General features: G+C 45.3%; 1 protein-coding gene across 2 annotated transcripts in view; it reads right to left on the bottom strand.

Moving 5' to 3' along the window:
* The window catches only part of LOC121287455 (protein CBFA2T1-like), a 146,599-nt gene that overhangs the window by 28,849 nt on the left and 94,714 nt on the right, over nucleotides 1-23,036 (bottom strand). Inside the window, exons 1-4 of one of the 2 annotated variants that reach the window (XM_041205354.1) lie at nucleotides 21,342-21,474; nucleotides 21,049-21,192; nucleotides 18,851-19,080; nucleotides 6,391-6,480 (exon numbers count right to left, since the gene is read on the bottom strand). In XM_041205354.1, coding sequence (XP_041061288.1) covers nucleotides 6,391-6,480; nucleotides 18,851-19,080; nucleotides 21,049-21,192; nucleotides 21,342-21,351 — 474 coding nt within the window. In that variant the 5' untranslated portion in view covers nucleotides 21,352-21,474. Of the gene's footprint in view, nucleotides 1-6,390; nucleotides 6,481-18,850; nucleotides 19,081-21,048; nucleotides 21,193-21,341; nucleotides 21,475-23,036 lie in introns of those variants that run through there. The other variant, XM_041205353.1, reaches the window with a different exon arrangement.

Raw genomic sequence — 23,036 nt, 5'->3', positions numbered from 1 at the left:
TAAACTGAGATCCCAACTGCCCTCTCAGGCGGACTCAAAGGATCCCATAGCACTATTTCGAAGAAGAGCAGGAGAGTGCTCACCAGTGCCCTGGCCAATACTTACTCCTCAACCAACATCAGTAAAACAGATTATCTGCGCATTATCACTTTGCTGTTTGTGGGACCTTGCTGTGTGCAAATTGGCTGCTGCAATTCCTACATTAAAACAGTGGCTACGCTTCAAAGGTACTTCATTGGCTGTGTAGTGTTTTGAGGTCATGAAAGGTGCTACATAATTGCAAGTCTTTCTTTCTTTTAGTGTTCCAAATTAATCTTACCCATAATGTCACCTATCATATATCTCGGTACAATCAGCTCTCTCAGATTGCCTCTTTTGAACAGGCTCACGATAAACACAGCTCACAGACAAAATCTTCCAGCAATGATATTCCCAATCAGTAGAGATAAAATCTCAAAGGTGGGGAGTGGGGGGTGGGAAATGGGTCCTTTAATTACTAACTGCAGCTCTGCCTTGCAAAGTGCTTGATTAGATGAAGCAGAAGTGGATTCTTCACACGTACCTCTTGCAATGTGCTCCGCTTTCCAACAAAACTGAGCTCCAGCTACAAGACAGCCAACACGATAGCGCAACAATGTTTTTTTTGGACAACAGCCTGTGTTGTCAAGGGTAGCCAGAAAAAAATGAAAGATCTGGCTCGGTGTGTCTTGAGATGACAGTGAAATCTGAAACACTAACACACTCCCAGTAACAAACCAGTCGAGTGTGTTAATGTGCAATAAAAATATCTTCATTTCCTAGGCAACGGGGACCTAAGTCCCACTGCTGACTCAATGGGAAGATTTGGACTGGGTTACATAGAATTAAATAGAATGTACAGCACCGAAACAGGCCATTCAGCCCAAATGGTCTATGCCACTGTTATTGGTCACCTGTCCTAATATGTCCTTATGTGGCTTGGCTTTGACCTTTGTTGGTAATGCTCCTATAAAGTGCCTCGGGACATTTTACCACATTTAAAGCGCTATATAAATGCAAGATTTCATAATGGCTCTACCTGAGCCTCCTCCCATCCTTCTTCATCTCACCCTAACAGAATATCCTTCTGTTTCTTTCTCCTTCACGTACTTATCTAGCTTCCCCTTAAATGCATCTATGCTGTTTATCTCAACTACTCCCTAGTGGGAGCAAGTTCCAAATTCTCACCAGTCTCTGGGTAAAGAGGTTTCTCCAGGATTCCCTACTGGATGATTCGGTTTACTCAAGCGACTGCCATTATACCGAGTGACCTTGGACTGCTTGCTCAGTGAGCAACCGCAGCTGTGTCTGAGTTTTGTGCAGCATTGAGCTCCCCGGTGCCTTGTTGGGTAAATGGAGTCATACTGACCAGAAACCTTGACCTCATGGCTGCATTGGGCTCAGCGGGGATGCTGGAACTGATTTCAATGCCCCCAAACCAAAAAAAAAAGGAGGGGGTTAATAACAAACAAACATCTGCCCCAGATGAGAATCCAGTGGCTCTCTGTGCATGTATGGATTCAAGGTGAGGTCAGATTGGACTTGGCTGTGATGGTCTTACTTGGTCAAATTGTCCACTGATGCCCACTGCCCAGAATGGCAATTTGGTAATGCTTAAAGTATGATACCCCACTATAGATCACCAATCATCAAGACAAGGGAGGATTAAAAACAAACTAAAATGAAAGAAAGAGTGTCTATAGTGATATTTATTTTAATTCATCATAAAAGAAATAACACAACAGTAAATGAAGTCAGCAAAGAATCGCATTATAGCAATAATTAAAAATATATAATAATAATTAACCTTGGTGTCAAATTTTCTTTGATAATGCACCTATGAAGTGCCTCAAGACATTTTGCTACATTGAAGGTGCTATATAAATGTAATGGTTTTTCCATATAAACGACAAACATTATCTGGAAGAGGTGCCATTGGAAGGGCAATATTATCCTTTTAAGTTTTTCTTAGTGCTGAAAGTGGATAGTGCGGAGAATGTTGTGGTGGGGCAGGAGAATAAAGGGTATAAAATAATATGCCCTTTATAATAATATTTAAAATACTGTCCATGAAGTTACCAGCAGCACAAAAACTCAGATGTGCCCTGACTGCCTGTAACTTGGTAACCATGGCATTTGACAAACCTCACTAAAAACTTTTTGACAATGTTCATCTCCCAGGGATGAGAGGGGGTGGGGGGGACAGGGAAAGGGGGGGTGGAAAACACACACACACACACACTTGCAAACTTAACTCAAAATCCTATTTCAACAGCTAGACACACAGTTTGATATTATGCAAATAACTGCACTCCAGCGTGTTTTCCTTTCTCTTTGGGTGAGATCAAAGGCAATTAAAGCTGGGCATTGTCGATCAGGATGGGCCGTGAAGTCTTACTGGTGCTAATGTCAGCAGTGGACCCAGTAATTGAAATGGTTTCCATTATCTTTGCAGTGAGCAATTTGCCATACTGCAGATTGGAATGGGAGTCGGAGGGTTACATTAATGTAATGAAAGGCAGGCTGAAGTGAAGGCAGTTACAGCTGCTTCCCCTCATTGAGGATTCAGCTCAAATATCCAAACACATATGGTCCCTGTCATTTGCTTTTCCCTCAGAGGGCGGATGCTATAGAGTTGAGCGAAAAAAAAAATCCTCCCTTTCGAATGATTGCCACTAAGTGATATGGTGCCCATATGGTGTGCGATACTTCCACAAAAAAAAAGGGTTTGCAGCATGGTTTCACACTCATGCTCTGCAACAGACACCACCCCCCTCCTCATCACCACCACCACTACCACCACCCCTCCTCCTCCTCTTCCTCCCACACCCCCCCCTTCTCAAGAGAGCAACTCCCATGATTAATATCACTCAGTCAGGATGGTGTTGAAGAGCTAGACTGCAGGGATAAAAGGACTAACCCCTGCTTTAATAAAAATGAAGGCACTCAAAATTAAGCTTTAAATATAAAAGAATAAAAACTGCAAACTGTGAAATGAGGCAGGAATTGCTGCGAAATATCGGAAAGCTTCTGACGCGAGATTTGCATTTTTCAACTGATGGTGGGTTTTTAAACCAGAGTTTCTTTTCCGACAGATACATATAGAAAATAGCAATGATTGATAATGCATGGCAAAATAAGAAGATAATAGGAACAGGAATGGGCAATATGGCACTCCCCCCCGCCCCCCCCTGCCCCCCCCCCCCCCCCCCGCCCCCCCCCCCTGCCCCCCCCCCCCCCCCCCCAACCCCCCACAACCCCCACCCCAAGCCTGCTCCCCCATTCAATAAGCTCTTGGCTAAACTTCTCCCTCACCTCCATTTTCCGACCCTATCTCCCTATCGCTAGATTCCCTGAGAGTCCAAAAATCTATTGATCTCAGTCTATACGAATATGCTCAATGTCTGAGCAGCTGGACTCGGAGGTAAGGAATTCCAAAGATTCACAAACCCGGGTGACTAATGTTTTTTTCCTCATCTCGGCCCTGGAACGGCTGACCCCCTTATTCCGAGAATGTGATCTTCCCCAGCCACAGGGAGCAGAGTTTCCAAAAATAGAAAACGTTAAAAGGTGGAGGGTTTACCAGCAGTAAGTAAGTGTCATTCAGATGCAAGTAGTTCCAAGCTCGTTTCTGGAAGCAGTGAATTACTGCGAGCTCCCCCTCAGGTTCCAGATCTGTGGTGTATTGCTGAGAGGAGCACACAAGCAGCACAAACGCAATGTCTTAGTGTTTTTTTTTTAAAAAAAAAACGTGCTGCAGAGAATTCCATGCCTGCGTTTACCAGCATTGGAGGGGGTCAACAATTCTGGTTGGACGTGTAGTCCTGGAAGTTTCACTGCCTTCGGCTGCCTCAAGTGGATAACCATGCTGTCTTTATCCACTTCAACACTTTCAATAAACTAAAGTGTTCAAAGAAAAATGAAATAAAAATACACATTGGTGTGGTTTTTCTCCTGGGCGTTGATCGCAGCAGGGTCCCAGGGATTAATCTTCAATTCTTGTAGACTCCAGGCCAAAACCTGAAAGATCGGCAACTCTGAACTCCACAGAGTCAATTAATGTCTCTGAAATAAGGTAAAACTAATTGACACAGTGTGATTTTAAAAAAAGAGGGACTGAGAGGTGGAGGCTTGCGTAGCACAGAAAAGCACAATTAAAGTTTTTTTTTGGGGGGGGGGTGGGGGGGGGTGCGGTGTAATAGCAGAAAATGAAGGTTTTCTTTGCTATTTTTCTATCCACCTTTCCTGCCATGTTTCAGACTGTCGGCTGGGCTACTGATGAAGCGGCCAATTTTTTCCTGTCTGACCCTGGACAACGGGGGCAGTAAAATCAAGGAGGATTCCAATCCTACCCTCAGCCAGCTGGGATAGGTCCTCTCAATCCTAATGTCAATTTGACTGAGATCAGCAAACTTGCGCCTGGTTCAGGTGTCCAGCTTGGGAGCCTCCTGGGAAGAATGGCTCAACGTGGCACTGGCCGGTCCATCTGACCCATTGGACCATGATGACTGTTCAGCCTGTTGCATGGGACAAGGGCATTTAGGCAGCTCTGTGGCATCAGTGCATCATTTTCACCTATCGAGGGACTAATCAGTTATTCTCCAGACAGCTCCATTTATACAGTCATGAGAGTCACTGCCATGTATTCATCTTCCAAGATGAACATATTAGATATGTTAAAGACTTAAGATCACGGAGACCCTATTCCCCCAGTGACTTCATTAAAAAGGAACTCTGACTGCTGCAGTCAAAAGATCTCATACAATTGCCATTCCACATCAACACCTTGCATTAAGCCACTGATTAACAATACGCCTTCCATTATAATAACCTTAATGCGAAATATGAATAACAGCTCTGCAAAGGTGAGGTCATTATTAATTTATATATCTTGCATCCATACATCAGGCATCACACATTCTAGGAGTTGTAACAGGATTTTGCTAAATCAAAAATGAGAAAGAAAGCCAGTGACGAACCTAGAGCAAAACATTTATAGCTGGAATTGTCAGTTGATTAACCTCCACAGTGACCAGGCAGTAAGAATTTCCTGGACTTGCCTACTTAAGACCCGCAGCCTTAAAGGGGTAGTTTGGGTTACCGGTTAAGCATTAAACCCACTGGACAGCTGTGCGATGCTGGATGCTGCAAACCTCTTTGCCCTTCCTTGTTATTCTGCTTTATGCTTTCAAACCGATGGACAGAGACAGCACGGAAAAAGATATTTTGTGTGGAAGCTTCTTTTGCGGGATAGCATGAAGCAGTTGTGAGGCCGGAGACTGTCGACAACACGCAATTCGTGTCCTTGGAGACAGGCTTCGGCACAAGATGCCAGCTCCCACGTTGCTGCTGATCAACAGTTTAAATGCACAAAATACTGAACAACAAAAGAGAGCGGAGTAACAAGGGAGTACTAAGATACCAGTATGTATTAGGTTTCCCGGTATAATTTAGTGAAGCTCAATGTCCCTTTAAAAGAGAGGTCCCCTTCCCAAGGAGATACTAATAATTGGGAAATTACCTTAAGATAGGGTTGTTAACTCTCCAGGATTAATCTAGCATCTCCAGGAATTATACGTCAACTTTGCAGGGGGGGGGGAAAAATCATCGGGCATTTAAAAAATTGAGAGATTTTCTTCCATTTTATTTGGATACCTTCATTCGTTAGTTATAAGAATATTGGCGATGGATTAAGAGGTTTTTTTTTGACAGTCAACAATCATCTGAGCAAGTAGCGGGGATTTGGCAGGCTTTCAAATTGGCACGAGAGTGCAGTGTGTCACTAGGATGGATGTGTGAGGTGCAAGTATGGGGGCAGGGCAGCTAGTGGCAAGAGCTCCCACGACAAGACCTCCCATAGTCACACCCCAAAGATGGCAACCCGACTTCTATCAGCACCACACGCGCTAGCTACCTGTGCATGAGTAGTCCCGTAAAGGGCAGGAAACACAGTAGAAAAGAATCTTTTAATTAACGTGGCCAAAGGGCCAAATCCAGGGTATCCAGTTCAGTGATGACTGTGGAGTTCTTAATGGAGCTTATACTGAGTGATAAACGACAACGGCCATAAAAACAGAAAATTCTGGAAGCACTCAGCAGATTAGGCAGCACCTGTGGAAAGGAACCCAAGGGTCATCAACCTGAAAATGTTGACTCCATTTCTCTTCACAGATGCTGCCTGACCTGCTGAGTATTTCCAGCATTTTCTGTTTTTATTTCAGGTTTCCAGCATCTGCAGTTTTTTTTTTTGCTTAAGTATTAATTACAGCTGCCATGTTGGGTTTCCCCATTTCCTCCCCTCCCCCCACCAAAGAAAAAAAAAATTGGGCCCTCATCAGATAATGGATGTCAAACAGGAGGAGAGTGCATTACCTTTAGGAATGGAATTACAAAGGGACGCAGCGGAAAGTTTGTTGCCTCTTGCAGCTTGGAGTGAAACTCTTCAATGGTCACAGTTGAGTTCTGGAAGGGTAAGTAAAAAAAAAATGACAAAAATGTCAGCCGAGTGTTTGTAAGTGAAGCCATGCCCTCAGCTCAGGGGCTTCATCTTTTGGTAGAATACTCCGATATCACCTCTCCCTCGAAGGACAGTTTTTTTAAGTCCATCAAGAACTGGCGTCCTGGTTGATCTCAACACTTGGGATTCTGAGCTATCAGATAATAGGAGGCATCTGCTATATCCCCACTCTGGGTCTAATCCTACAACCAGCCTCCAAAGCCAACCAGGTTCATATCAATGTCTCTGTAGATTGTTTTTTTTAGGAACTATTGTTAAATCCAAAAAATAAAGAGTTGGGGTATTGTGCCATATCCAGTGACCAAAATACCACAACCCCTAATGCCACTGACTTCACTCATTAGTGTAAAGGCAGATTCACTGGTTTAAGAACAAATTTCCTTGTATAAAGATAATGTGAAACACAATTTTGGCAGGTACACTTACATTTATTTTGAACAATGATGAGCTGGTTAACAATTGGCAAAAAGCATTGGTCATTAAAAAAAACTTGTTTGTATTAACATGGGAGTAGACACTGGCTGGCCAGTTTTCTGGCTGCAACTGTTCCCCAGACATTAGGGAATTCCTGCGTAATTGTTCCTAGATTAGTTAAAAGTTCAAACAACTGAGGAGATCATATCTAAGTCGGTCAACAATAATTCCATCATGTTTAAATCAATTAGATTTGACCTAGTTGTTCAAAAACACTGACGTGGTGTAAATAGGAACAGTGAGAGGATAGTCAATGTGAAGCCTTGCTTGGCAATACATTAGAATCTGTGACAATCATAGCTACAATAATCATTAACGTGTCCAGTGCATTTAGAAGCAACTGGTGAAGCACATGCAGGATTAGCATTGACATACTGTTCCAACATAAAAAACATTTGGATAAATTATACCTTATATAACATTTTATGATTAGTCGTTTTGGCACTACAGAACTTGAGTGTTGCTGAAAAAGAGAGAGATGTCGAAGTTTTCTGTCTTGCACTCATCAGGATTCTTGACAAGATTACTAATATAAGGAGAAAACAATAACTTACACTAAATCAGGTCAAGTTGCCAGGTTTAAATTTCAAACAATGCTTGGCAGTTAACTATCAGTCACCATCACTGGTGCATTCTCCACGGCAATGCCTCTACCAATTAGAGCCCACTTGTCACCCAATCAGCATTCCCAACTCAGAGTATAAATTGTTGTTTTCTCCTTATATTGGCATTCTTGCGAAGTGTCCTGATGAGCGCAAGACGAAAAGCTTCGACCTGTCTTTTATCAGCAATATTTTAGGATTAGATATAAAACGACTCTCTCAAAAACGCAGTAAACAGGACAAAGCCCTATTCTGTTTCCATTGCACTAAAATTTCCCATTTTGAGATGCAAACTGCATTTAAACACAATACAAATCAACACATTTTAAATTTTGTGCTCAACAAAATGGCGTAGCTCGTAATGGAACATTTTCCACAATCTTTGTAGCCAGGGTCACGATCATGCACTCCAAATCTGGTTCAGCAAAGCCTAGAAGCTCCCTCTAACAACGTGCCTCAGTCCCCATCACAGAATGTCTCAGTTTGACCTTTTTTTTTCCCCCCCAATTGCAACATCAATTATCCTTCTTTTTATTCATTCACGGAATGTGGGTGTCACTGGCTGGGCCAACATTTATTTTTCATCCCTAGTTGCCCTTGAGAAGGTGGTGGTGAGCTGCCTTCTTGAACCGCTGCAGTCCCTGTGGTGTAGGTGCACCTGCAGTATTGTTCGGTTGGGAGTTCCAGGATTTTGACCCAGCGACAGTGAAGGAATGGCGATATATTTCCAAGTCAGGGTGGTGGGTGACTTGGAGGGGAATTTGCAGCTGCTGGTGCTCCCATGTGTCTGCTGCCCTTAACCTTTTAGGTAGTAGAGGTCGCGGGTTGGAAGGTGCTGTTGAAGGAGCCGTGGTGATTGCTGCAGTGCATCTTGTAGATGGTTCACCCTGTTGCCACTGCACGTCAGCTGTGGAGGGAGTGAATGTTGAAGGTGGTGGTGGGCTGATTTGAGCTGGATAGTGTCAAGTTTCTGAGTGTCGTTGAAGCTGCACTCATCCAGGCAAGTGGAGCGTATTCCATCATACTCCTAACTTGAACCTTGTAGATGGTGGACAGGCTTTGGGGAGTTAGGAGGTGAGTTACTCTCTGCAGAATTCCTAGCCTCTGATCTGCTCTTGTAGTCACAGTATTTATATGGCTGGTCGAGTTCAGTTTCTGGTCAATGGTAACCCCCAGGATGTCGATATTGGGGGGTTCAATGATGGTAATGCCAAGGGAGGCGATGGCCTAGTGGTTTTGTCATTGGACTAGTAATCCAGAGACCCAGGGTAATGCTCTGGGAACCCAGGTTCGAAAGCCACCATGGCAGATGGTGAAATTTGAATTACAAAAAAAATTCTGGAATTAAAAGTCTAATAATGACCATGAGACCATTGTCGATTGTCATAAAAACCCACCTGGCTCACTAATGTTCTTTGGGGAAGGAAATCTGCTGTCCTCAGCTGGTCTGGCCTACATGTGACTCCAGACCCACGGCAATATGGTTGACTCTTAAATACTCTCTGAAATGGCCGAGCAATAAATACTGGCCTAGCCAGCAAATTGAATGTCAAAGGGAAATGGTCAGATTTTCTCTTGTTGGAGAAGGTCATTGCCTGGCACTTGTGTGGCGTGACCTGCCACTTATCAGCCCAATATTGTCTAGGTCTTGCTGCATATGGAAACGGACTGCCTCAGTCTGAGGAACACAAATGGTGCTGAACATTGTGTAATCATCAGTGAACATTCCCACTTCTGACCTTATGATGAAGCAGCTGAAGATAGTTGGGCTTAGAACACTATCCTGAGGAACTCCTCCAGCAATGTCCTAGGACTGAGATAGTTGACCTCCAATAGTCAACAACCATTCTCCTTTGAGCTAGATATCACTCTAAGCAGTGGAGAGTTCACCCCCTGATTCCCGTTGACTTCAGTTTTGCTGGGGATCCTTGATGCCATACTTGGTTAAATGCTGCCTGGATGTCAAGGGCAGTCACTCTTACCTCACCTCTGGAGTTCAGATCTTTTGTCCATGTTTGAACCAAGGCTGTATGAGTGGTCCTGATGGAATCTGAACTGAACGTCAGTAAGCGGGTTATTGCTGAGTAAGTGCCACTTGTTAGCACTATCAATGACATGTTCCATCACTTTGCTGATGATCAAGATTAGACTGATGGGGCAGTAATTGACTGGATTGGATTTGTCCTGCTTTTTCTGGACAGGACATGGGCAAATTTCCACACAGCTGGCTAAATGCCAGTGTTATGGCTATACTGGAACAGCTTGCCTAGCGGTGCGGCTAATTCTGGAGCACAAGTCTTTAGTACAATTGCCAGAATTTGGCAATAGCCTTTGCAGTATCCAGTGCTTTCAGCCATTGCTTGATATCATGTGGAGTGAATTGAATTTGCTGAAGACTGGCATCTGTGATGCTGGGGACATCCAGAGGAGACTGAGATGGATCATCCACCCAGCACTTCTGGCTAAAGATGGTTGCTTCAGCCTTGTCTTTTGTACTGATGTGCTGGGCTCCCCCATTATTGAGGATGAGGATATTTTTGGAGCCTCCTCCTCGAGTGAGTTGTATAATTGTCCACCACCATTCACAGCTGGATGTTGCAGGACTGTAGAGCTTAGATCTGATCTGTTGGTCGTAGGATCTGTGTTGTAACAATTCTGAGAATCACTTAACTCTGACTGTCACTTGATGCTTCCAGTGTTTGGAACGCAAGTAGTCCTGTGTTGTAGCTTCACCAGGTTGACACCTCATTTTTAGGTATACCTGTTGCTGCTCCAGCATCCTCTCCTGCACTCCTCATTGAACCAGGGTTGATTCGCCGGCTTGGGAGAGTGGGATAGGGTGGGGTAGAGTAAAGCAGAGGAGGGGATATGCCGGGCCATGTGGTTACAGACTGAGGTTGAATACAATTCTGCTGCTGCTGATGGCCCACAGCGCCTCATGGATGCCCAGTTTTGAATTGCTATATCTGTTCAAAATCTATCCCAAAAAGCATGGCGGTAGTGCCAGAACAACATGCAGGTTCGACAGTGCTGGGTGTGCTATTGTTGTTTTCAGTGCCTTGGTTGATGCCGAGAGTTCTGTTCGATTTCATTCCTTTTAGATTTTCCATGGTTTGATACAACTGACTTGCTTGCTAGGCCATTTCAGAGGGCATTTAAGAGTCAACCCACATTTCTGTGGGTCTGGAGTCACATGTAGGCCAGGCCTGGTAAGGATGGCAGATTTCCTTCCCTAAAGGGCTTTAGTGAACCAGATGGGCTTTTACAACAATTGACTCATGGTCACCATTAGACTAATTTTAACTCCAAATTTTAATTAAACTAATTTGAATTTGAATTCCACCGGCTGCTGTGGTGTGCAGGTGGTCATATAGAAATTGAGTCTGGGGAATTGATAATGGGAAATAAGGAGATAGCAGATGAATTGAAGTATTTTGCAATGGTCTTCACTATAGAGGGCACAAGTAACACCCCAGAAATAGCTCCCTTCTTGAGGGAGGAACTCAAGAAAATTACAATTGCCAGGGAATGATACTTAGCAAATTGTTGGAATTGTGGGTTGACAAGTCCCTGGATCCTGATGGATTTCATCCTAGGGTCTTAAAGGAAGTGGCTGTTGAGATAGGAAAATTATAACCAACGCATCAACTAAGTTCCCTAGACTTGGGGAAGGTTCCATTAGATTAAGAAATAGAGAATTAACTCCTTTTTTCAAAAAGGGAGGGAGACAGAAAGCAGGGAGCCTCAGGCCAATTAGCTTAACATCCGTCATAGGGAAAATATTAGAAGCCGTTATTAAAGACATTATAGCAGGGCACTTAGATAAATTCCAGGTAATTCAAGGCGGGGTCAACATAGTTTTGTGAGAGGGAAATCACGGCCTGAATCTTGCGCTTGTCGGTGCATGTGATCGAAGCAGACGCGATGTGTGTTTCCAGCCGAAATCCGCCCCCAGCTGCGATTTCACACCGGCTGGCCAATTAACCGGCAGCCAGTGTAAAAGGCGCGTGGAGAAAGGCTCCAGTGCTGCCCGGGGTGGGTGCCGACATGGAGATAGGCTCAGTGCTGCCCGGGGTGGATGCCGACATGGAGATAGGCTCAGTGCTGCCCGGGGTGGGTGCCGACATGGAGATAGGCTCAGTGCTACCCGGGGTGGGCACTGAGAAAAGCGAGGATGCAGGTGGGCGCTCTCTGAAGGCTGACAGCTGCTGTGGAGCTGCCTCAGGGAGCTGCAAGAACAGTAAAAATGAAATGAGGGCAATAAACTGCTGTGAACTGTGTCAATATTGAAAGTTCAAGCACCTGACAGCAGACTATACAACACCTCGTCCCTCAGAGGTCTTCTTTTATTTTATTTAACACCGGACATTTTATTACCCCCCCCGGATGGAGCTTGTAATGAAAATGTGAAGCCTACGTGGCCGATTGGCCCGTCCACCAATTGTAAATCGCTGACAATTGGCTCCTTAATGGGCTTAATTGTCCGCTTAATCGTTAACAAGCACACCTGCCGACCATAATGTTGCGTGCAAGCATGATGCCATTGGGACGCGCGCCTGAAATCTTCCCGGGCAATTCCGATTCGGGCAGGCACCCGCACATCCAACGTAAATTTCTGGCCCATGTTTGACCAATTTATTGGGCTTCTTTGAGGAGGTAACATATGCTGTGGATAAAGGGGAACCAGTGGATGTGCTGTATTTAAATTTCCAGAAGACATCTGGTAAGGGGTCACATCAAAGGTTATTGTGGAAAATAAAAGTAGGGGTTATCATATTAATATGGATAGAAGATTGGCTAGCTAACAGGAAACAAACATAAATGGGTCATTTTCTGGTTAGCAAGATTCAAAGGGATCAGTGCTGGGGCTTCAACTTTTTACAACATATATAAATGACTTGGATCAAAGGTATGGTTGCTAAATTTGCTGATGACACAAAGATAGGTAGGAATGTAAGTTGTGAAGGGGACATATGGAGGCTACAAAGGGATATAGATAGGTTAAATGAGTGAGCAGAGATCTGGCAAATGGAGTATAATGTGGGAAAATGGGAAGTTGTTCATTTTGGCAGGAAGAATAAAGAAGAAGCATATTGTTTAAATGGTGAGAGATTGCAGAGCTCTGAGATGCAGAAGGATCTGGGTGTCTTAGTGTATGAATCGCAAAAGGTTAGCATGCAGCAACAGTAAGTAGTTAGGAAAACTAATAGAATGCTGTTGTTTATTGCACGGGGAATTGAATACATAACTAGGGAGGTTATGCTTCAGTTATACACAGCATTGGTGAGACCACATATGGAGTATTGTGTATAGTATTGGTCTCCTGATTTAAGGAAGGATGCATTGGATGCAGTTCAGAGAAGGTTTACTAGACTAATACCTGGAATGGGCAGGTTGCCTTATAAGGAAAGGTTGGACAGACTAGGCTTGTATCCGTTGGAAACAAAAACTGAATTACCTGGAAAAACTCAGCAGGTCTGGCAGCATCAGCGGAGAAGAAAAGAGTTGACGTTTCGAGTCTTCATGACCCTTCCACAGAACTGAGTGAATATAAGGAGAGGGGTGAAATATAAGCTAGTTTAAGGTGGGGAGGAGGGGGGGTGTGGGGAAGAGAAGTGGGGGGTGGTGGTGTGGTTTTAGGGACAAGCAAGCAGTGATAGGAGCAGGTAATCAAAAGATGTCACAGACAAAAGAACAAAAGAACACAGAGGTGTTGAAGTTGGTGATATTATCTAAACAAATATGCTAATTAAGAATGGATGGTAGGACACTCAAGGTACAGCTCTAGTGGGGGTGGGGTGGAAAGACTAGCAGGGCATAAAAGATTTAAAAATAATGGAAATAGGTGGGAAAAGAAAAATCTATATAAATTATTGGAAAAAAACAAAAGGAAGGGGGAAGAAACCGAAAGGGGATGGGGATGGAGGAGGGAGTTCAAGATCTAAAGTTGTTGAATTCAATATTCAGTCCGGAAGGCTGTAAAGTGCCTAGTTGGAATATGAGGTGCTGTTCCTCCAGTTTGCATTGGGTTTCACTGGAACAAAGCAGCAAGCCAAGGATAGACATGTGGGCAAGAGAGCAGGGTGGAGTGTTAAAATGGCAAGCGACAGGGAGGTTTGGGTCATTCTTGCGGACAGACCGCAGGTGTTCTGCAAAGCGGTCGCCCAGTTTACGTTTGGTCTCTCCAATGTAGAGGAGACCACATTGGGAGCAACGAATACAGTAGACTAAGTTGGGGGAAATGCAAGTGAAATGCTGCTTCACTTGAAAGGAGTGTTTGGGCCCTTGAACGGTGAGGAGAGGAGAAGAGAAGGGGCAGATGTTGCATCTTTTGCGTGGGCATGGGGTGGTGCCATAGGTGTGGTTTGAGGAGCAGGGTGTGATGGAGGAGTGGACCAGGGTGTCCCGGAGGGAGCGATCCCTACAGAATGCCGGCGGGGTGGGGGGGGGGGGGTGTGGTTTGAAGGGAAGATGTGTTTGGTGGTGGCATCATGCTGGAGTTGGCGGAAATGGCGAAGGATGATCCTTTGAATGCGGAGGCTGGTGGGGTGATAAGTGAGGACAAGGGGGACCCTATCATGTTTCTGGGAGGGAGAAGTTGGTATGAGGGCGGATGCGCAGGAGATGGGCCGGACACGGTTGAGGGCCCTGTCAACCACCGTGGGTGAAAAACCTCAGTTAAGGAAGAAGGAGGACATGTCAGAGGAACTGTTTTTGAAGGTAGCATCGTCAGAACAGATGCGACGGAGGCGAAGGAACTGAGAGAATGGGATGGAGTCCTTACAGGAAGCGGGGTGTGAGGAGCTGTAGTCAAGGTAGCTGTGGGAATCAGCAGGCTTGTAATGGATATTGGTGGACAGTCTATCACCAGAAATTGAGACAGAGAGGTCAAGGAAGGGAAGGGAAGTGTCAGAGATGAACCATGTGAAAATGATGGAGGGGTGGAGATTGAAAGCAAAATTAATAAATTTTTCCAAGTCCAGACGAGAGCATGAAGCAGCACCAAAGTAATCATCGATGTACCGGAAAAAGAGTTGTGGGAGGGCTGGAACAAGGAATGTTCCACATAACCCATAAAGAAACAGGCATAGCTGGGGCCCATGCGGGTACCCATAGCCACACCTTTTATTTGGAGGAAGTGAGAGGAGTTAAAGGAGAAATTGTTCAGTGTGAGAACAAGTTCAGCCAGACGGAGGAGAGTAGTGGTGGATGGGGCTTGTATCCGTTGGACTTTAGAAGTGTAAGAGGTGACTTGATTAAAACATACAAGATCTTGAGGGGTCTTGACAGGGTGGATGTGGAAAGGATGTTTCCTCTTGTGGGAGAATCTAGAACTAGGAATCACTGTTTAAAAATAAGGGGTCATCCATTTAAGACAGAGATGAGGAGAAATTCTCTCTCAAATGATCGCAAGTCTTTGGAATTCTCTTCCTCAAAAGTTTGTGGAGCAGGGTCTTTGAATATTTTTAAGGCAGAGCTAGTTAGATTCTTGATAAGCAAGGGGATGAAAAGTTATCAGGGATCGGCAGGAATGTGGAGTTGAGGTTACAATCAGATCAGCCATGATCTTATTGAATGGCAGAGCAGGCTTGAGGATCTAAGTAGCTTACTCCTGCTCCTAATTCATATGGGATTTGAATCAGTGTGCCCAGGGCCTCTGGATCATGATTCCAGTAACATTAGCACTACACCACCACCTTAACCAGATGGATAAGTTATACTTTATATGCCTCATATCTTAGTGGTCTCTGAGCAGTTTTGTTCATATGTACAAAATTGAGGGTTATGCTTTGTTATCCACAAGGACCACTTGTCTCTTTTCAGATTGGAACTTTGTAGTCAGCACAGAGGGAAGACTTTGGTGTAGTGATTGGTCAGTGTTACACTGGTTTTTCGGACATCAAGACGACAAAAAGCATACCAATTCAGCAGCAGAATCTGCACAGGCATTGGTCTCAAGCCTAAATTTGTGGGGCCCTATTTTTGGCAACTGCAACGGGCATTCTGGGTATCCACCTAAAACAGCTGTTAGGCACCTTGAACATGTTAACGTGGACCTAACACTCGTGGAAGAAAATTGAGCTGCCATTAGCAGAACAAATCCTTTATTACTTGAATGAAGGAGCGCTCCTCCTCCTTTATTATTCGTTCATGGGATGTGGGCACCACTGGCTAGGCCAGCATTGTTCAGAGGGCACTTAAGGGTCAACCACATTGCTGTGGGTCTGGAGTCACATGTAGACCAGGTCAGGTAAGGGACAGCAAGCAGACTTCCTTCCCTAAAGGACATTAGTGAACCAATGGGTTTTTAACAAAAATTGGCAATGGTTTTGTAGTCATCATTAGACTTTTAATTCCAATTTTTGTTTTTACTGAGTTCAAATTCTACCATCTGCCATGAGTACCATCCCCAGAGTATTACCCTGGGTCCTAGGATCTCTGGAATACCAGTTCAGTGACAATACCACAACACCACCTGGTGGATAGCAGGTGTTGCACTGAACATCTGCTAGTTGAGACTTCTTTCCCCTCACCCCAAACCCCACTCTGCTTCTGCTTTAGTTGTGTCAGCTGTCACAGACTAATATTATACGAGTAGCGCTAGCTCCCCTTCCCACTCCCAAGACTCAGCTAAAGGTCACTGAAGTGCAAAGTGCCTGTGGAGGTGCAACAGGTGACAACAGCTCACTAGGAATATTCCTGGACAGCTTTAGGCCTCTCAGTTCCAGCAAATGATGCTTGCACAGCGTTGATTCAGAAAAAAAAAAGGGTCTGGAGTAATTTCTACTCAAGTTTCAAGGTAACTTTTGTGGGGAGCTGGTGGAATAGTGGCAATGTCATGAACTAGTAGTTAGGGGCCCAGGTTAATGTGGGAGTGGGATGTGTTCAAGACCCAGCACAGCAGCTGTAATTGGATTTTGATGGGGAGAAAGTTGTGTGATGTGGAACAACAAAGGGATTTGAGGGGTCACAGTCATAAGCCATTAATAGCAGCACCTGAAATGCGCAAGGCCACAGAATAACTGAGTTTTATGACACAAGGTATAGAGCATAAAAACAGAAAAGATAGTGAGTCTATACTTGGTAAGACCACAGTTTGAGTACAATGTACAGTTTTAGCTACCACACTCAGGACGCAATAGACAGAGTGCAGTGCAGGTTCACTCAGATGCTGTTTGGTATGAGAAAATACAAACACAGAGAATGGCTCGAAAAATGGAGGTTATTCATGTTTGAACAGAGGAGATCAGAGGGTGATTTGATGAGCTGTTTAAAACTATGAAGTGATGGGAGAGGTAGGTAGGAACAGAGGCTTGACTTTCCAACCCCCCACCCCGGGTCGGGAAAATTCCCGGCTCTGCAAACCTGACTCGGGAGGAAGTGCCTCGGATGGTCAGATTTTCATTCTGGGGTGGGGGCAGGTGTTAATGGGATCCATGCCCACAGCCCCTGGAAAGAGTTCGGTGGCATCACAGGGGTTGCTGGGTTGGGCGGAGGCAGGTTGGGTGAAATGCCGGCCCTGGTGATCCGGCACTTTGTCTCAGCTGCAGGAAAGTTAATGAAAACAAAAAAAACAGCACTCTAACACTCACCCCCCACACACTCAATCCATGCCAACCCATGTCACTACATGGCCCCCCACCCGCTCCCATGGCCTCATTCCTTCCATGCCAACCCATGCCCCTCTACCCATGCCCTTTTATATTCCCGTGCCAACCTATCTGCCTCCACCCAGCCCCCATTGTTCTTTATACCCCTACGTCAACTTAGTGCCAAGTCATGCCAACCCATGCTCCTCCATCCGCCACTCTTTGCCCTTACACCCTCCACACCAACTCAACCAGTATCCACCAAGGGTAGACCTCAGGACCCATGCTGAGGGGAAATAAAATAAAGTTCTAAACGTCCATTGGTGAATTCACTATTTAAAAAAAACATGCCCATTGATAAAAACCCATTCACTACCCTTAAATTCCCTCAACCACTTAATCCCTTATGCATTTGTATTCACAATACCACATCAAAAACCTCACAACCACTTGGAGCCATCAATCAAACTGTGAACTGACAGGCACCCCACTGAGATAATGATAGGTTGTGAAATCAGTCAAGCAGCACAAATCCAACAATGATAACCCTCAGGCTTATGTCAAAAGGTAGCGTAAAATAGAAAGCACTGATATTTTTAACCTCCAGAATTTCTTTTTTTAAATTTAAAGGCCAGGAGATTTAAATCTCTTGACAGCTTAACAGTTCCGATGAGCATTCACAATTACCTTGCCAGCTTCTTTGACAGTCCCTTGACAGCTCCAATCAATTTATCCATTTTTTGTGCACACTCACAAGTACTTTTAATAATCCCAAAGGCTACTTGACCTATCCAAAAGGGTAATCTACCTCTCCGAAGAACTCTGCTAACTTTAGACTTTCTCCTGACAGGCCTAAAGTGCCTGTTGTGTTTCTGACATCCCACTAGTAAAAATTGGATCTGACTGAAGGCAAGCTGCACTTTAAACTATGCAGCTACCTCAATGAGCTATGGATGTGCAATCGACAATTTTCCCCCATTCCCCCTGATGAAAATGGCGGGTTCTGTTTTCGGGGGCAGGACTTCCTATAATTGGGCCCCTGGTGTCAATTTGGATAAACCAGGGACCCTCAGGCCAGACTGTTTTCAGTGATTTAAGAGTCTAGAAGATGAAGTCATTGCTATGAGATTATATTTCAAGGATTTAGGAGAGTGAATAAAAGAATCCATTTTATGTGGGAGGGCTGAGAGGCTGTGGAATGCACTGCTGAAATTAGTCATTCAAGCACAGAGCATGCCAACCTGTGAGATCAGGTGAGTGAAGTGATTGAAGGGAAGGGGTGGAGAGCAATATTGAGTTGGAACTGCTGCTTGTATGGAAGGAAAGCTGAATTGAACAGCCTCCTACTGTGTTTCGGTTTCTATTATACCACACCAAGCCGTTTCTCTTTAAAATGAAAGAATTGCAAAAAGCAGGGGAACAAACTTAGATTACAATCATCAGATTCCACCTTTCAAGTAAACCTGTGCCCAACCCAGCTTTTGTCAGGCAAGGGTATTAAGAAGTTGTGGAACCAAGGTGGGAAAACAGAATTAGGACACACCGATCAGTCACACACAACAGGCACAAGAGTGGCCAACTCTCATATTCCCATTGCCCCTCTCCCTCTGCACTTCACCCCACCCATCCCCACACCAGATCTTACTCACCACCAGCGCCAGGACAAGGCTCCGCACGCGCTCCCCAATCTCCGGTGAGATGTCGTTGCCGAACTGCTGCAGGGTGGTCAGGAAGCGCTTCAGCTTGCTGAGCTGGCGGGCACCACAGGTGGCGGGCAGTTGCTGACTGGCGAGTGAGGAGGAGGGGCCATTGCTGAATCGCTGCGGGGGGGATGGCACACCATTCAGGGCAGGTGGAGAGTGGTCAACGCCATTAGGCACTGCAACAAGGGGGGGAAAAGAGAGAAACAAAGGCGTAACCTTGTTAAGATTTGTGCAGAAGAAAGGCATTTAGTGTCTGAACGTTTAACCCTTTAAAAGAATAGCCAAATGGTTTAGCACTTTGGGGGCTCCTCCAATGTCTCAGTCAGTGGAAGAAAGAATTTGCATTTATTTGTCACCTTTCACCATCTCAAGGATTGGAAGCTCCTAGCACAGAATCACACAATGGTTGCAGCATAGAAGGGGGCCATTCAGCTTGTCCTACCTGTATGGGCTAGCTCTCCGAAGGAGCGATTCACCTAGTGCCACTCCCCCCCACCTTCTATTCAACCTGGTTAGCCCCTGTGTTGCCCACCTACCAATCAGGTCGAGAACCATTTGTGGGAGACCTTGGTTTAGGAGGGAGAGAGGTGCCATCTATCTTGAAACTTCACTCCGACTCCAGCTGGGGTGTTGTGTTCCAGTTCTGAGCATCATGCTTTGGGAAAGACCACGAGGCCTTAGAGAGGGAGATTTACTAGAATGGTACCAACGACGAAGGACTTGAGTCATGTGGAAAGACTGGAGAAGCTGGTGTTGTTCTGCTTGAAGGGTTAAGAGGAGATTTGATAGACAGTGTTCAAAATTGTAAACAGAGTAAATAAGGAGAAACTATTTCTAGCGGCAGGAGGGTCGACAACAGAGGACACAGATTTAACGTCAAAAGAACCAGAGGCGACAGCTCGAATATTTTTTTTTAAAAACGCAGCAAGTTGTTGTGATCTAGGAAATATTGCCTTCTAGGATGGTAGAAGCAGATTCAATAGAAACATCTGAGAGGGAATTGGATAGATACGTGAAGGGAAAAGTAACGGAGGCCTATTGGGAAAGAGCAGGGGAGTGGGACTAGTTGATAGCACCTCCAAAGAGCCAGCACAGGCTTGATGGGCCAAATGGCCTTCTTCTGTGCTGTCTCATTCCACGATTACAATTGGTCTCTGTGCTCCTGTGTTAGGTAAGGGGGACAAAATATTTGTCAGGGTTCCCACAATTGACCTTGCAGGAACCTTGTAGATAACATGAGGATACAACCAGGATGCCAGATCTTGCCTGCTCCCACTCAATGGCAAGTCTTCAACGGCCTAACTTCAGGGAAGTTCAGCAATGAGGGAGATAAAATAACAATTTAAAAAGGAGATATTTTGAGGTGAGCCGATTGGAGGTTTTTCAGGATTATTTAAGGGACTAGATAAAATTGATCCAAGCATATTGTTCAGTAACCCAAATACAAAATGGTTAAGTTAAAATTAGGCATAAAAATGCAGTTATTTTCTTTGGGGTTGCCAACCCTCCAGGATTGGCCTGGATACTCCAGGAATTAAAGGTTAATCCCCAAGACACAGCTGTGAACAGCAGAAGCACAGCAAAAGGCCAGTTAGCCCCTCGAGCCGGTTCCTCCACTCAATGAGATCATGGCTGATGTGCGACCTAACTTCATATACCAGCTTTTACCTCGCGTCCCTCAATACCTTTGGTTAAATTTTTTTTTAATCAATTGCAGATTTAAAATTAATAATCGATCCGGTGTTCACAGAAAAGAGTTCCAGATGGAGGGTCACCCTCACTGCTGAACCAAAACATAAGTCAGCAACGGTGAAAAGCAGGGGAGAGAGCCAGAAAGAAAACTGTTCCATAAATCATTTGTGCGTTCTCCTTAAATCAGGAAAACACATAGCTGGAGCGAGTGAAGGGGGATTTTGCCAGATCGTGTTTTAACTGTTGTCTTTTATAGAGACAATTCAGCACAGGGACTACACAATCGCTGCAGGTTATGAAGTTTGCTCTTTCTGCCATTCTGCTCTCACTGCCCTATTGATTTGAACCTGCTCTGTCTCATCCAGTGTTTAAACAAAGCACGCGGGTTGACAATATAACAGTAGACAGATCCCAGGGAAGCTTTCAGGTTGGGTATAACAAATGAAACCTACGTGATGTGGGGGTAAAGGAGGTCGGCCGTGGTCCCCCTTGGTTCCCTGAGGGTGGTGGAGGCATGGTCGGTGGGGTGGCCCTGGATTGCGCCTTCACATCCACTGGTGATCCGGGCATTGCGGAACGCTTCTTTTCTCCGTTGACTGTTTAAAAACACAACACAAGATTGGTTTCCCTTAGCATGCCACTTCAGGCCTCAACATCTTAAATGAGCAAACCACAGAAACACCGGAGATCAGTTTGACTCATCCGGTTATTTTTCTCTCCTGCTCTGGACCTAATTCCATTTCACCTGAAGGCATTCACTTTTGCTGGACTGCAAATCCATGTTATCAGTTGCCTTCGTCCAAGTGGCTATTATTCATGCCGGGGCCTGGTGTGACCGAAGGCCACTTGACTTCAGGAAGCTTCAGAGAGGAGCTGATCCTGTCTTTGGCTAGCAGCCCACACACGCACATCCTGCTCCGCACTGCTGGATAACAATCAGGAGCAGCAGCCCGGGCTGATGTTTCTCTTTCTGGGAGGCTGGGCCCCCATGGGTTACGTCCTTATTGCTTTCTCAACTGAGCTGAGTTAACAGAGTATAGATCACTGGGTGCGCTTGGAACCTTTCCGGAGCTTTGTGGCTCAAGACAGACAAAGCCAGTGGATTGTGTTGAAATCCCACTCCGGGGACTTGAGCACAAAATCTAGGCTGATGCTCCAGTGAAGGGCCTAGGGAGCACTGCACCTGGCGGAAATGCCGTCCTTTGGATGGGTGAGCTTGTAAACCGAGGGCCCCATCTGCCTTCTCACGCGGATGTAAACGATTCCGGCATGCAACTGTTGGGCCAAATGGCCCGCTTCTGTCCCGTGGATGGTAAGTTACGATGCTATTTTGAAATAAAGCACAAAGGGAATTCTCCCTGGTGTCCTAGCCAATATTTATCTCTCAGCCAACAATCACCAAAACAGATCATCTGGTCATCATCACATTGCTGCTTTGGGAGTTACCTGCATACTAATTGGCTGCTGCATTTCCTACATTACGACAGCAAGACAAAAAATCTCACTGATTGCAAAGCTCTTTGGGACTTCCTGAAGTTGTGAAAGGCACTATATAAACGCAAGTCTTATTTTGACCAACGTAACAAAGGGGCAGGATGCAATTGTCCCGGAAAAGCCTTTGAGTAACATGATCACTGGGTTTGGTTGTTACAAATACCATCAATGGGCCCTACATGATGTAGGGGGGGTGGGGGAAGGAGGTAGTTCTTGGTTCTCCATGGCTCCCTGAGGGTGATGGAGAAAGGGACTCAATTACTTACTGCAAAAACTTGGAAGGGTCTTGCTCTGTTTTACTAGGTATAAAAGGTAAGTTTCAAAACTCCGCTTGAAACAAAACTCCAATTTTACTCTGACTAGGACACCAATAACAACTTTCATTTATATAGCACCTTTAATGTAGCAAAATATCCTGCTTTCCAGGGACGTTATGAAACAAAATTTGACACCGAGCCACGTACAGAGATAGATGGACACATGACCAAAGGCTTAGCCAAAGAGGTAACTTCATGGAACGTTTGAAAGGAGGAAGGAGAGGTGGAGAAGCAGAGAGGTTTAGGGGGGGAATTTCAGAGCTTCGGGCCCAGGCAGCTGAAGGGACGGCCACCAAAGATGGCATGATTAAAACTGTGGATGCGCTGGAGGCAGAACGGAAGGGGGACAGAGAGCTCAAGAGGGTTGTAAGGCTGGAGGAGATTCCCGAGATAGGGAGGGGCGAGGCAATGGAGGAGTTTGAAAGCAAGGATGACAATCTTCAAACCAAGGCATCGCCAGGCAGGGAGCCAATGTAGGTCAGTAAGCACAGGGGTGATGGGTGGGGGCCAATGTAGGTCAGTAAGCACAGGGGTGATGGGTGGGGGCCAATGTAGGTCAGTAAGCACAGGGGTGATGGGTGGGGGCCAATGTAGGTCAGTAAGCACAGGGGTGATAGGTGAACAGGACT

Source organism: Carcharodon carcharias, chromosome 14, assembly GCF_017639515.1.
Source record: "Carcharodon carcharias isolate sCarCar2 chromosome 14, sCarCar2.pri, whole genome shotgun sequence".
NCBI classification, from domain to species: Eukaryota; Metazoa; Chordata; class Chondrichthyes; order Lamniformes; family Lamnidae; genus Carcharodon; species Carcharodon carcharias.
The sequence above is the reverse complement of the archived record's forward strand: the minus strand, read 5'-3'. Positions and strand labels throughout refer to the sequence as shown.